At 45.8% G+C, this 16054-nt stretch overlaps 1 protein-coding gene across 1 annotated transcript in view; it reads right to left on the bottom strand.

Moving 5' to 3' along the window:
- Positions 1-16054, bottom strand: part of APPBP2 (amyloid beta precursor protein binding protein 2) — a 37858-nt gene that overhangs the window by 6583 nt on the left and 15221 nt on the right. The window contains exons 2-8 of the mRNA XM_083587698.1: positions 10266-10354; positions 8192-8343; positions 7421-7544; positions 3211-3379; positions 644-733; positions 225-292; positions 40-145 (exon numbers count right to left, since the gene is read on the bottom strand). Of these exons, the coding sequence (XP_083443824.1) occupies positions 40-145; positions 225-292; positions 644-733; positions 3211-3379; positions 7421-7544; positions 8192-8343; positions 10266-10354 (798 nt within the window). The remainder of the gene's footprint in view (positions 1-39; positions 146-224; positions 293-643; positions 734-3210; positions 3380-7420; positions 7545-8191; positions 8344-10265; positions 10355-16054) is intronic.

Below are 16054 nucleotides of genomic sequence, written 5' to 3'. Positions count from 1 at the left end.
GAATCCTGAAGGCTGCACAGACGCAGCAAAGGACCTTACCTGATAAATTGCAACCGACTGGCATATATTGTCTACGTTGAGTAAGTAAAACCCATAGTCTAGTAGTGTGTCTGAATATTTTGGGTGTTTGGCTCCAAAGTGCTCCCTGGAAGATAGGAACACAACTTAGAACCACAAACAAGGTGCAGCAGGCAATAATATTCAGAAACGGGGCATATACTCACCGTGCAAGATACACCGCGTGTTTTATTAACTGTTCGGCCTTCTTAAATTCACGTTTTACAACACAAGCCTAAGCCAAGAGGAAGAGAAAGAGAAAGCAGGCATGAGAGACCATGAATATGCAAAGGCATTCTTGCCTGCCTATGGGCAGCCACTTTTCAAGAATAGCCATCGACTCTGCTAAACTGAATGGAAAGCCTGCCCCATTAAAAAGGGGGAAGACAGAGCAATGAATTGTCAGGAAAAGCATAAAGGTCAACACGTCTGAAATGCTGCTTTTGGAATTCATTTGTTGATTTTCTCCTCTATGGCTGATTCTCAACAGTACTAGATGCTGCCCACTTCCCTCTGCGAGAAACATGGAATGGGTTCCATCCCTGCTCAATTGCATGCAGGCTATTTGTAGAAGAGTTAGATTTACCTTAGAAGCTTGCCGTAAAACGTCCACGACTACTTTTACTGGCAATCCAACTGAGATCTCCTTCATGGCTTCTATGCACCATTTGTAAGCCTGTGGAGCACCCAAGGATATTGTCAGGATTATTTAAGATTTTATAAAAAGCCTCAAATTTTCTATGTGCTGTGCAGAATTATTATTTTTTTCCAAATGCAAAAGCAGCTCTTGTTTGCAGGCTTACAATTTGATAGACAAAGGAAAAAAGGAAACAGGGAGGGATGATGAAACCAAGCAAATTCAGGTTCCAGTAGGGTCACTGTCAATGGTCGATGTGCCATTTGCCAAGAACCCTCAATGCAGCAGGGGGTCCATTCAGAAGAGCCTCTTAGACCTGTTCCTCCTCTTCATTGGAAACCTGCTGGTTCACCCTGCCTCTCAATAACAGAAGTAGCGAGCAGTAGGAAGAGCTGCCACTGCCTTCATCCTCACTGGCTCTGTCTGGCACAAATGAGGAAGCAGAAGCAGCAGTGTCCACAATGGCAGAGAGAAGACACAGTGAGGGAAGCAGAGGGTGGAATTGAGGGCGTCAAGCCCAAGGACTGCCCATCAAAACCAGTAAAAGGTAAAGGTACCCCTGCCCGTACAGGCCAGTCGTGACCGACTCTAGGGTTGCGCGCTCATCTCACTCTAGAGGCCGGGAGCCGGCGCTGTCCGAAGACACTTCCGGGTCACGTGGCCAGCGTGACAAAGCTGCACTGGCGAGCCAGCACCAGCGCCGCACACGGAAATGCCCTTTACCTTCCCGCTAGGTAAGCGGTCCCTATTTATCTACTTGCACTTAGGGGTGCTTTCGAACTGCTAGGTGGGCAGGAGCTGGGACCGGACGGCGGGAGCTCACCCCGCCGCGGGGATTCGAACCGCCGACCTTACAATCAGCAAGTCCTAGGCACTGAGGTTTTACCCACAGCGCCACCCGCGTCCGTGGATACTGGGTTCCAATATCTCAATACACACAAACACATGACTTTATTCACTGAAGTACCGCTCTGCCTTTTGAACTAAACCTCTATGGAGATGAGAGTGTAATCTCTAATGAAAATCAGAGAGAAGGCTGGGAGTGGGGAGGCAGGTGCAGAACCCCCAATGGGGCTTGCAGATCCCTTCTCCTGTCCTGACTTCCAAGCCTGGCCGTTCAAATAAAGTATAGGAGCAGTTGCTTAGCAGGAGCCTCGCTGCCCCACCACTTATCTTTCAACCTTTGGCCTCCAGTCCTTAATCCAGCACCTAAGATGTTCACAGAAATCTAAACAGAGGCTCCCAAGAACTTGGCTTTCAAACTCTGAACTGTGAGAATCTGCTGTTCTAGCAAGACTATCAGCTGTTGGGATGGTGTGGCTGGGTGTCTGTTGAGGTGTAAAGCTGAAGTCAAGAGCAGAGGAACAGGCAGTCCTAGGGAAAGGCACTCTGGCAAACTGCATGGAGCCAAGAATCCTGCAAGAGATCTTGGAGCCACCAATCTCCAGGGTGATGGAAGGGCCGTAGCCCAGTGGTAGAGTGTCTACTATGCATGCAGAAAGTCCCTGTTTCAAACCCTGGCATTTCCAGGTAGAGTCAGGGCAGACTCCCTATCTGAAACGCTGGAGAGCCGCTGCCAGTCAGCGTAGAGAATACTTAGCTAGATGGCCTGACTCAATATAGGGCAGCTTCCTATGTTCCTAAATTGTTTGTTCCAAGCTGAGGATTTAAACACTATCCCAACAAAGGCTGCGAAAACACTTCGGTTCCTGCAAACTCTGGCACTTGAACCTGAGCCAAGTGCTAGCTTTAGCCAAATGCTAATTTTATTTGGCACCACCTTACCAGCTGGAATTCTGTCACCAAACCTCAGTGAAACCTGCTTTTGTCTGCCCACGCGCTGCTGCCGAGTGAACCCACAGAACACTTTGTGCTGGAAAGAATAGCTGGCCTGTTCTTACTACATAGGAAGCTGCCTTGTACCAAGTCACTGGTCCGCCTAGTTCAGCACTGTCTACACAGAAGGGTTTCAGGTGGAGGCCTCTCCTAGTTTGGCCAGAGATGCCATTGGGGATTATTATTAAATATATTCATACCCCGTCTGTCTCCCAAGTTGGGATTGAAAACAGTTTACAACATTTTAAAAACATAATTGTAAGAAAGACACAAATTAATAAAGGCAAGCTAGTTAAAAACAACAGTTAAAATGTGTGGCAAAACACATTTTGAACTGGCATTAAAATACTGATTGCCCTGACAGCGATCAACATGGTCTGCACCTGGTTTTCAAAGGCCTATCGGAATAGGAAGGCCTCAGCCTGCTATCGGAAAGACAGCAAGGAAGGAGCCAGTCTAGCCTCTCTTGGCAGGGAATTCCACAATATGGGAGTAGCCACAGAAAAGGCTCTCTCATGTCACCACCAACCATGCTTCTGGTGTTGATGGGACCGAGGGAAGGTGCTCGACTGAGGATCTTAGCACCCAACTGAAGCATCTGCATACAAAAGACATGCTCTGCCACTGAGCTATTTCCCAAGCAGAGACGTTTTAGGCTGGATTCTGCGAAAGACGCTCACCTCATCGTAATGGCTCTTTGCAAAGAGCAGGGCACACAGCTCCCCATATAGAGCAGCTTTGTTGGCTTGCTGGCCGTGCTTTGCTAGCTTGTCCATGTAAGACTGTGCTAATTTGAACGTTTCTTCTCCCAGGTGGTATTTACAGTTGCCATTCCGGACGTGCAGCAACCTAGGGCAAGACACAAAAGGATCTTGAAACCTTGAGCGGGAAAGTTGCTGAGCGATTCAGACTATTAAAAGGTGATTACTGGCTTTGTGATCTTGCACCCTCAAATGAAACACGGAAGCTTCTCATCACCGTTAAATAGTATTTTAACATCCTAAGTAATTTCTTTAATGCATGCTGCCAAACCACAGGCAGGAAGACACGTTCAGAGGTAGCAGCCTGGTTCAGATGCAAATGTTGGTTCAACAAACCATTGTTTACTGGGTCAAGAAGTAGTATTTCACCCATGTGTTCCTCTTCCCCTCTCCTGGATGACGCAATGCAAGACCTTGGCGGTTTGTTAAACCAGCTTCCAGTGACTGGGTTGGCCTTTGTCTACAGACCAAGATAGAAACCAATTCTAGTTTGTAGTCAGGGATTAAACCACAGTTCTCCAGTTCAGATGCAACAGGAAACTCTGGTTTAACAAACCAAAATGTTTTGCATTCTGGTGTACAAGACAAGTGTAATGAGCTCACTGTCGAGCCAGTATATCACAGAATACCAGGTGCATTTTAAAAGCATGCAATAAAAACACAGGATTGAAAAATAAAATAACTCATCCTTATTGGAAAAGAAATACTGCCCCTGACCTCAATTACAGATTTAAAATATGGCATACTGCAGATGTGTCTGAGGTATTTTGCTTTCTGAAGACTTAAAGGGAGGATAATACTGATGGATTTATGAGAAAATAGATTTTGCTTGTGGCATTGTAGAACAACGAATTATAAGACATTACACAGCTGTGTGTGTGTGTGTTTTATTTATTGTGAATTGCTATGATTAATGAGTGGTTAATGAATTTAATATTAATTGTATGAGTTGTACATTTTGTATTTTTTTTTAAAAGCACATTCCTTTCCCACCTTTTATCTGAATACACCAAAGGATTGTACTTTGGACACATGCCTCTGGTAATCTGACCATTTAATACAGTGAGTGTGTGAAACCAATAAACTGGCCAGAGATTAAGGGTTATCTTACAAGGCACTACAGCTCCATACACATCACACGTTTAAAGCACATTCCCTCCCACCACCAAAAGAATCTTGGGAACAGCAGTTCACCCCTCACAGAACAACTCCAAGCACCCTTAATAAACTACAGTTCCCAGGATTCTTTGGAGTGAGGAATGTGCTTTAAATGACTTTCCAGTGTTTGCTGAAGACTTCGCTTTGCTGTCAGGCTTATACAGACAAGAAAAATATGTTCCATAGTAAATCAGCTGGTGGTCTCTTTTTTTGGTATTGTTCTTAATGTATTTTTAATCGTTGTAAACTTCTTTGAATTTTTAAAATGAAATTCCAGTATAGAAATATTTTTTATACAACAATAAAGAGATAAAACATATGGTGTGGACACAGCCTGAATGCGACTGATAGCACTGGAAGGAGTGCTGCCACAGTCACCCTCCTGTTCAAACAGCCTCCCCTCACCCACTTTAAGATGCCTCCCAGGAGGGGTGGGGGAGGCTCTTGGCTTTTAGACAACCAGGACATGTCTGCTCCAGAGCAACCAAAGAAGCTTCTCCCCATGACAGAGCAGGCAAAACTTTTTTTTTGGGGGGGGGAGTGGTAAGATATCTGAAAGTTCATTCCCATCATAGATCTCAATTCCTAGACAAGTGAAAGTTACTCTGTTTAATCCACCTTAAGTAGTAATTTATTAAAGGTAAAGGGACCCTGGGGTTGTGGCGCTCATCTCGCTTTATTGGCCGAGGGAGCCGGCATACAGCTTCCGGGTCATGTGGCCAGCATGACTAAGCCACTTCTGGCAAATCAGAGCAGCGCACGGAAACGCCGTTTACCTTCCCGCCGGAGCAGTACCTATTTATCTACTTGCACTTCGTGCTTTCGAACTGCTAGGTTGGCAGGAGCAGGGACCGAGCAACGGGAGCTCACCCTGTCGTGGGGATTCGAACCGCCGACCTTCTGATCGGCAAGCCCTAGGCTCTGTGGTTTAACCCACAGCGACACCCGCGTCCCTAGTAATTTATTAGGGAAAGCCTAAAAGTGGATATAAAGCATTCAACGAAGCCCTGAGCAGGTGAGTGCGTTCTTGAAAGGACGGCTAGGAATAATTCCAAATAGCCATCTTGTACTGGAATGATATTAATGTATTGAGTTGCACATATTAATAAAACAGGAATAGGGTCTGTCTCCTCTTGCAGCCTTTTTTTTTTAAACGACAAAGTCCTCTGCCAGTTCTGCAGTACAAGGATCTGCAGGAAATCACAGCTAAGCATTAAGTCAGCACAATCCCCCAAGAGTCAATAACAAGCAGGCGGAGGACGATGGGGGGGGCAGCAGTGACCTGGCTCTCCAGGCAGGAAATGTCACCTTGTTTGCACATCAGCAGCACACAGTAAGATTGATTGAGACCATGGCCCTGAACATGCAGTCCGTACTTCCCAGGCCTCGGATTTATTTATTTTTTAAACAAGTGCAGACTAGGTAACAAAGAGGTCCTTGGGACACTGGAGGAAGAACAGGATCCTTACCTGTAAGTGTGCTTCTCTGAATGGGGAATCATGGGGTGCAGTCACACCCATTGGGCTGCAAATGACCCCAAAGAACCATCACCATGAGCTTTGTATCGTAAGGCTTCCTGCTACGGATAGTCTCACTTGCCCCTTGTCAGCCACTAGTTTTATAGAAGATCAACTCTGGGGATGGGGAGGGTGAGTGATCGGCTAGCTGTACACACTCACAGATGCATGTCATCTCCCAAGATTGCTTGCTGATGAATCCCATTCCAGCAGCCATTGCACAGGACTGGCTGGAAACCCTGGGAAGGTCCAATTTGGACATATGGGTTTCCGGAGGGCAATCCCAGAAGAATGTAAGGAGAGCTCTGCTGGCTCAGACGAGTGGCCCACCTGGTCCAATGCTTTTTCCTTACACTGGACAAGCAGGTGCCCATGGGAAGCCTGCAGGCAGGCTCTGAGTTCAGCAGCACTTGTGATTCCCAGCAACTCGTATCCACAGGCATACTTCCTCCGACTGTGGGAAGTAGAACATAGCCATCGCTGCAGGAGTCACTGACCGCCCTGGAATTTGTTTGGCCCGTTTAAAGCCAACTAAGCCACGGCTGTGTGGAGATAAACTTTCGAACCAAAGCAATGTTTCAAGATGAAGCTGGAAAGCTAAGAGTTTTGGAATTTCGCAGTTAAAAATGCCGTCGCCATTTTGGGAGGCATTGTTGGAGCTCTTGGGTCTGGCAGGAGAAAGAGAGAAATAGAGTTGTTTACATATCGTCGATCAACTCCTCGGTGGGACTTAAGAGCGACAAATGCCAAATTCATGATGGAAAGAGCGATGCTATCTACGAAGGAGATATATGGAAACCATCTGGACTTAGTGGAGGAACGGGAAATCCACACAGGATTATTATTTTGCTTATCGGTTTAAGGAGACTAACAGAAGAGATCGTAAAGGAAAAATAGAAATTATGTGAACAAGATATGATGTGGAATGGGACTGATTTGGACATTAACGCAGTAATAAGAAGATGATTTGAATCCCCCTTTGGATCTTGAAGTATGGGTTCCCCCAACAAAATTTAAAAATTTGGCTTTGTAATTTGGAATTATGTGATGTGATTTAATTTGATGTGATTGGCCAGTTAATAAAAATTATTTAAAAAAATAAATAAAATAAAGCCATCTAAGCCACGGAGCAGAAATGTATGTGCTTTAAAGTGCAGGATGAAGCAGAAACACAGATCATGGCAACCAGAGGGAAGGACAGGAAGCAAAAGGTGTGCTAAACCTGCCTGATACCTGACCCCAATACTAGCTGTTTTCTGTCCCATGAGAGTGACTGTCGCTGGGGACGGACAGGCACTAGGAAAGGCCTCCACAATCTACACAGGTGGCCTCCATAAACAGCAGCCCATTAACTAGTCATCATGGCCACTTCATAATTTACTCGCGTTAAGCACAGACACACCCTGCAGCACGAGCATCTCACCCCTTTACTAAAAAATGGGGACAGGGCTTACCTCACGCAGCACTCCACCGCACGAAACCAGTGGAGCATCTCGTCGTGAAGCGTACATAACTGAAGGCAGGAGAGGAAGACCTTCTCAGCATCGCTGTACCAGCCGGCGTCCGAGAGGAAGCCTCCTACAAAGGCAACGGACATGGACAAGGAGTTGTGCAACCAGGGCGCCATTACCATAGAGAAGGGCCCTACACTTCCCCATTTTATTTATTTACTATTGTTAGTGGTTGGGCAATTCTCTGGATCCAAGCCATGCAGAATTGACTTTCTTTTGAAGAAAGGAATTGAGCTATTTCTTTACTTTCTCTCCCTCCCCCCAGCAGTTTTTTTTCCTTTCAAACTTGGGTCCCCAGCTGTTGTTGGACTACAACTCCCATAATCACTAGTGCTGTTAGCTAGGGGTGATGGGAGTTGTAGTCCAACAACAGCTGGGGACCCAAGTTTGAGAAACAGTGTTCTATAGGCTGCTCCCCTTCTCGCTTCACTCGCCAACACTGCCTACTCCTTACCCCTCTGAACCTCCACTTGCTGGCCTAGGCCAGGTGCCCGTTTGCCTCCATCTCTGTTTCCCTCTTCCTTGCCCAGTTTATGGTCATGCTGTACTTCGCAGTACCGCCTTTCAGCAGCCATGCGAACTGCAGCATGACGACATCCTTAGTAAAATATGTAATAGGGGAGAAAGAAAATCTTATTTCAGTTTCCTCTTCATGTGCCTCTTACAGTTCCAAGCAATCAAGATAGCCTAATATTCTATTTCACCCACAGTTACCTAAGACAAATCCAATCTGGATAGCTTTTTCTTTTACAGTAGCATCCGATTCTGCTATGTAGGAACACCTCCTGCTGAACGAATAGGCCAACACGGATGCCACCTTTACTCCATGGTCCATCAATGCCTGAAAACAGTGATGAAGTAGATGTCTGCAAGGGAAACAGAAGGAAGAGGGAGAAGATAAAAACGTTTTACCTCCTTCCAACAAACACTTTGTGCATGCAGTCCAAAGGTATACTTATCGGGGATAAGCTCCAATGAGTTTAAGGGGCTTACCCCTTGGGAACTGCACTGTGAGTTTCTGTTTTAAGTAACAGGCACCGAACTATCAAGCCATTTACTAAAGCAGTGGTTTTCAATCAGTGTGCTGTAGCACCCTGGGGTGCCATGAATGATGGTCGGGGGTGCTGCAGGCAACACAGACCTCTGGCCCTCTTTCCTTCCCTCCTTCCTCTGATGCCCTCTAGCTCTGCCTCCCAAAGGCTTGCACAGCTGTTTGATGGGGCAGTTCAGAGGCCAGGGACAGCAGCAGTAGCTGCCCAGAGTACTCCTAAGGAGAGGGGAGAGGGGAGGAGGCTGAGGGAACACTCCACAATGGAGGATGTTTGAAAAAAGGGTGAGAGGCTGCCAGCTCTGCAGACAAGGGGTGACATAACTGGGCTCCTGAGCCCCATAGGGGTGCCTCAGAAAGAATGTAATTGGTTAAGGGAGCCGTGGACTCAAAAAGGTTGAAAAACTCTGTACTTACAAATAAAGAGACCACAAATTACAATCTGGTTAAACCCTTTGGAACAGATGCATTCCCTGCCCTCCCTGTATCCATGGGTGGTATCCAATGCTAGTCCTACTCAGAGCAGACCCACCAAAGTTAATAGGTATGACTACCTTATAGTCATTTCAATGGTAGGACTTAGTTGGATACAACACCATCTCTCTTTGCCATAATACAGGAACTCAGAAAAGCTTAACATTCGTCTATGATTAGCATGCACACACTCTCACATAAACAGCTGCACAGACAGATTTATCCTTGAGGTGGGGTGGGGTAGAAGACACCCACCCACCCACCCCCAAACCCTGCAATTTTCACAAAAAAATCCAAAATGCCACCTCCAGCCCAGATTTGCAAAAACAGGAAGCAATCCATCATCCGGAATTCCTGCTACAGCCAGTATCAGCCACATGAATTATGCGAGCACCACAAGGCTGAGAGCTCTTAATCAATCACGCTTCCACCACCCCAACACAAAAGCAGCTGCCAGAGCCTGTTAACAGGCCTGTTAAGCAGAAGAACAAAAACATACTTTGGGGAGAATTTTGCTTTTCTTCCCCCCACCCCCACAAACCTTTCCTTGCCCACAGTAGCAGAGGATACCAAATCCAGTCAGAAAAAGTTTCTTTAGTTTGGTTTATTTGTGGTTGCCTGTGATTCCCTTCCTCTCTCCTATGTTCTCTGACATACATAGAGAACTTGGAAGAGTTGTGTCTGTGTCTTCTTTTGTGTTTAAATTTTGTTCTCTAGACAGGAAAGCTCAAAAGAGAACACACATAAAAGAGGAAAGGCTCACTAGTAGATTCTGACCATTGCCTTCCTAGGACCTGGGAGGTCTCGCCACCTCTGTCTTAAACTGAGCTTTAAAGAAAGCTTCTACTGTAGATACATTTATCTATGGGTTCTGCTGAAGCCAATGGTGCTTACATTTATTAGAATTACACTGTAGGGCATATTTGTGATAACCTCCAGGTTAAAATCTTTACAAAGCTATGTCTTTTAAGTCAGAACATGACTACTGTATTTACATGCTGGTAGCCAAGCTAACCAACAGGAAGTTGGTTAGCTGCAAAACACAAATTTATTGGGCAAGGCACTTTATGCAAAAGGGTGCGTGCTATCCAGTCATATTCTAAGCACTGAGCACCCACTGATTCCGACCAGAGAGTTAAGCACTGAAACTGGTGGGGCTCAAAAACGCTCAGTGATGATTGGGCTGCATCCAGTTATGTTTTATAGGGGGAAATGTTCATCTTGCAAAGTGAGAGGAGCTGCCATTTTTGGTAAGCACTGACTTACCTTTTATCTAAAGCTCGAAGCACCTTTGCAAAAACTTCCAGTTCACAGAATTCACTACCCAGCTGGCATAGTCGGCCTTGTTGGTAAAGCTGCAGGAAGGAGAAAAGAGTTTTATGAGTTGTACTGGGGGACATAAATATCAAGCCAGGAGTGTGGCACACTGTTTGTTCTAGCTCAGGGCATGGCTACTTTCTGCTGACGAACAGGGTCACAAAACATTGCTCCTCACACAAAATCAGGCTTCTTGGTACACCTAATGACCAGTGGTGCATTTTTATGGTGTCTGCCACCCCTGGGCAGAAGTGGTACCAGTATATCCTCCCAGGAACTTGTTCATGTGCAACCTCAACAGAGCACACAAGCACCAAATGCCTTCCTCTTTGCATGTGTGTTGGGGATACCTCGACTCAACTTCGGAGTGCAAGTCCCAAAGGCCTCACAATCCCATGTGGTAGTGTGTTCTTTCTCTCCATCCACTGCCTGCCTCCTTCCTCAGGTGTGGTTTTGGCAGCAGTAGTGGCGGCAGCAGCAGCAGCAGCAGCAGCAGCAGCAGCAGGGCAAAGCCTCTCCTGTCAAAGAACTAAGCATGCAACCCGCCTTGCACCCTGGGGTGGTCACTGCAGGTGGTGTGCACATGGCAACAGAGGGCGATGCAAATGCCACCTTCTCAGCTTTGCCGCCCTGGGCAACTATCCCATTTGCCCTCCCGTAAACATGTCTCTGCTCATGGTTTAAGCTTAACCTAGCAAGTTATCTGTCTGGTCCCATCCACTTTGCCAGCTGTGATGGTATCGCTGGGCCAGAAGGGGCAAAGTTATATGGCAAGGGCAGTGAGTTGCATAGCTTTGCTTGCCAGAATTAATCACAAGGAGGAGAGGAAGGAACCTACAAGATAAAAAAAGCTTTCTGGATTGTAGAGTATTTGTTCTTTGTAACACTCATGTGAGCCATCAGGCTCTGACAGCTTTTTTCGCTTCGCTTTGCCAAGTAAAATGCATTACTTCCACACACACACCCCTCAGTACACAGAGGATAAGCCAGCAAAATTTTGTTTACTACGTTGCATGTTTTTCTGAAGTCCAGCAGTCTGCCCCATTCTCTGGGGACTGAAGCTACCAGAAAAAGCACTGTTGTAAAAAATGTCTACATCAGGAAAATAATGTTTAAGGGTTTTCTTTTTTTAAAAGGACTGCGTTTTGTTAGTACAGTGGTACCTCGGGTTAAGTACTTAATTCGTTCCAGAGGTCCGTTCTTAACCTGAAACTGTTCTTGACCTGAAGCACCACTTTAGCTAATGGGGCCTCCCACTGCCACCGTGCCGCTGCTGCACGATTTCTGTTCTCGTCCTGAAGCAAAGTTCTTAACCCAAGGTACTATTTCTGAGTTAGCGGAGTCTGTAACCTGAAGCGTATGTAACCTGAAGCGTATGTAACCCGAGGTACCACTGTATAAGTGCAGCTTGCTAAGTCAGAGCATGGGTTCCATGAACTCTTGTATTGCCTACATTGACTTGCAGAAGCATATCAGACATTCAGACGGAATCTTTTGACAGCCTTACGTGGAGGTTCTGGAGATTGAACCTGGAACCTTCTGCATGCAAAGCAGATGCTCTACCACTCAGCTATGGTCTCTCCCCTGTGGATATAGGAAGCTGGCTTATACTAGCTCAGACTACTGGTCCATCCAGCCCAGTGCTGTCTACTTTGACTGGCAGCAATTCTTCCAAGATCTCTGGTTGGGAAGGGTCTCTGTTATGAGCTGCTACTGGACCCATATTTAAACAGAGACAACCAAGGATTGAACCTGGGACCTTCTGCATGCAAAGCATTTGCTCTACCATCCCGTCCCAGGAAGTTAGGCTTGTAAATAGTCCAGTATTGACTCGCCCATGGCAAAAAAGAACTGCTTCCGGGCAATAGGGAAAGAAAGCTTGTTCAGGCATCAAGCCAAATCATGCTTTGTGCTAACAAGGGTTTAAACATCTGCCCTTCTATAGTGATAGCCTGACAATTCAGAAATCACACCAAAGTGACCAAACCATGGCTTTCAAACTATGGTTTCAGATTCTGGTTTGCCAGCCAATTGCAAACGGTGGTTTGTCACTTCACAGAGACAGCAGAAAGCCACAGTTAGGCTTCCTTAACCATGATATGGCTCAATTTATTATAAACTGAACGCTGAGAGGTTTCTTTTCCCCACTTCCTTTCTGTGTTGTCATGCCACAAATGACTTACATCGACCATGTCTTTAGGGTACTTAAAAACAACAATATCAGTGTACGAGCCAGTAGCTTTTAATAGACATTGGCAAGACTGTTTCACTATGCTTCTATGTCAGGGGTCACCAGCAAAACTGGAGAAACTTGCCAAAGGCATGATACATACACTCTGCAACCAAGCATTCAGAACAAACTATTTCACAGGCAACAAGAAAAACTTCTTTAAAGCTTACTTTCTGCAGGGGGAAGGATCCTGTGGACGTCAGGGAAGACCCCTGGGGGCATGTGGGCACCACACTGGCAACCCCATGCTCCATGACAGGGGTCGGCAACGTGCAGCCCATGAAGACCGTTTTACTGGCCCACGAGCCGCCCCTGAACTGAGCCACCCGCTCGGCAAGTCCCCCACGTGCTGCGCTAAACTGGCTAAACCAGAAATTGCATATGTGCATGTCCAGATGCCGAAAATCGCTTCTGCACAGGGACGATTTTCAGCGTCTGGGCATGCGCAGAAGCAATTTCTGGTACCACGGACATGCGCAGATGCGATATCCGGCATCGCGCGGCGCCAGTCCAGCCCACAGACAACCTCCATGGGAGTGATCTGGCCCATGGCCTGTAAACCTTGCCAACCCCTGCTCTATGACATCCTCTTCTCAGGCCCCTGTGGGGGCAGTGTGATGAGGCACCTCTCTTTAGGGCGGCGGGGGGCGGGGGAGACGGGGGGGGTAGCTGCGGCTGCCCAGAGGACTCCCAAGGAGAGGGGAGAGGAGGCTGAGGGAACATTCCACAAGGAAGGGTGTTCGAAAAAGGGTGAGAGGCTGCCAGCTCTGCAGGCAAGGGGGGACATAACTGGGCTCCTGAGCCCTGATGGAGTGCCGCAGAAAGAATGTAGTTGGTCAAGGGAGCACTGGACTCAAAAAAGTGAAAACCTCTGCTCTTTGTAGTACAGTCACACCTCGGGTTACAGTTGCTTCAGGCTGCGTTTTCTCGGGTTGCGGGCCGCCGAAACCCTTAAGTACCGAACGGGTTACTTACGGGTTTTGGCGGTCGCGCATCCTGCACGGATCACGTTTGCAACCCAAGCATCCACTGTAATCCTCAGGGTATTCAATTTTACTTTACAGAAATTGTGTTGCAAATACTCCAGCATGTGCACTTTCTATGTACAACAACCTTGGGGGAAATGAGATTTCCAAGCATCTTTACTGCTGGTGTGAATAGCTAGAAGCTGTGCTTGATTATTCAGTGACCATGCATGACAAGTGCTTCAAAGAGCCTATCACCTATTAAAGCTCCCCAAGAAGTGGCAAACTTTGATCCAGACTGCCCACCTAACTGGTTGGCTGCCAAACATTTATATGGAAGGGAATTCCCACAAAGGCTGTTGAACTCTAGGAAGTTTTGAGAGCTTGTTTACATAGATCCACAGCAGTTTTTTTTTTTTTTAGAAAACAAAACTCTTTTTCTAGCCCGCAAAGGATGGGAGAAAACATAATGAGGATGCAACACAGCTAAAGCTTAAAATGTCTGCAGTTCTTAGGAATATAGGTCAAAGCGAAGTATGTTCAAGGATGCAGTTTTATGAAAGATTCTATACTGGCAGTTTACTTAAAAAAATTAATAATAATATGAAAGCATAATAAATCAACAAAGTAATTCTTATATACTGCATAAGTAGCACAATTACCTCATTAGCCACTAAAATCCTAGTGAAATATGTTTTTAAAAAAAAAACAAAAAACAGATGCCTGAAACAATTCTATGCTGGGGCGAGACACATCTCAGCGGTGCAGTCATACCACAGATGTGGAGCCACCACTGAAAAGGATCTTCCAAGGGCACCTGAACCACACAACTCACTTAACCGAGGGACCACCAGGACTGCCTCTTCCATTGATCATAATGTGCAGGCAGGTTGATAAGGAGATTTTATACACATTTACTTGAGAGAAAATCCCATTGTTCTCAATGGCCCAATGTAAACGTGTTTCCAATCTCCTAAAATCTGGCATACACAGTGGCTTTGTAGACACTTTCCCAAGGTTTCCTTTAGTGTAGGGTATTGTTGTGGGCACGCTGGCACTAATCACAATTGATGCTACCCAGAATTGCCTCCTAACTATGGCTTGCAAAGCTACCTCAAAGCATGGTCTCACATAGGGTTAAAAAGGATAACGTAAACCTTGGTTAGCACCAATATATGAATGATTCTACACTAGGGTTAATACAAACTATGGGGGAAGGGAACTTTTGCATGAGATGGAGCCTGTGAATCCACATCTATATTCCTGATCCCCTAGCTTCTTTGGGCTAACTGAATGTATCACACCAAATAATATGAGTGAACTTGATGAAACACATTGAGCAATCACAATGGCTTTAATACACTAGATACCAGTCAGCAACTATGATATATATAGTTACAGATAGGTAGCCGTGTTGGTCTGCCATAGTCAAAACAAAAAAAAAAATTTCCTTCCAGGATCTTCAGATCTGAAGAAGTGTGCATGCACACGAAAGCTCATACCAAGAACTAACTTAGTTGGTCTTTAAGGTGCTACTGGAAGGAAAAAAAATTTTTTGTTTTGACTATGATATATATGTATAAGCTGTAACACAGTACAAAACTCCGGGTTGCTTGTTTACTAGGTCTAAAGACTCCTCTTTTTTCCCTCCAAAGAGGAAGCAGAAAGGCTTCTCGACTCATAATTTGCCAGTTTCACCCACAAGGATTAAGCTGTTTTGGAAGGCTGCCTTGGTCTTTATTAACCTTATCAGAAATTCTGACAGCTTGGCATATCACTGCTAATCTCTTTCCTTAAATACCAACAAACATGTTTAAACGGAATGTATCTGTGGCAGGATTTCAACGATATATACCCAAATGGTGTGAAAAATCGAGTGATTTGATGTGGTGGGGGGAGGAGGATATTTGAGAGTTAATGCAAAGATGTAATTGAATGATCTGTTTCCTTTGAAAAGCTCCGTTCCAGCTGTGTTCTGAGGAATCCTCAGGTTCCATAGAAAGTAATTTTGGGCCTCCTCAAATATGAAAGTGGCAAACAAATGTCTCTGAAAAGATAAGCTTTCCCATCACCTCTGAACTTCTTAAATATGAATTTGTTCTGGGACACACAGATATTCTCTTAAGTCATAGAGGACTAAGTTACCACCTTTTCCTGAATAAACCTGCCTGGATGCTGAGATCTTCTTCTTCAGGGAGCTGTTCTCGTTCTCCCTCCTTATCTTTGCCATTCAATGCTGAATTAGATAAGGACAGGCAACAGGGGTCCTTATCCTTGTGCCCCCTGCCCTGACTCTAGAACACCATCCTCCAGGGAGGCTTGGGACTATCTTTTCAGCGGTAGGCAAAGAGCTGCAACTTTTAGATGCAGTTTTGTGTATTGTTTTAAATAAGATACAGGTGACCCCCCACTTACATGGGGGTTACATTCCAGAGGACCGCACACACCAAGTGAAATTGTGTAAATTGGGAAGCACCCTCTAAACACCCTTTCTGCCCCTCTTTCTTCAATCCATACTGTATCCCAAAATATCCACAACTAGA

This window comes from Podarcis filfolensis (assembly GCF_964270895.1).
Source record: "Podarcis filfolensis genome assembly, chromosome: 15".
NCBI classification, from domain to species: domain Eukaryota; kingdom Metazoa; phylum Chordata; class Lepidosauria; order Squamata; family Lacertidae; genus Podarcis; species Podarcis filfolensis.
This window is presented reverse-complemented; position numbering and strand designations above follow the sequence as displayed.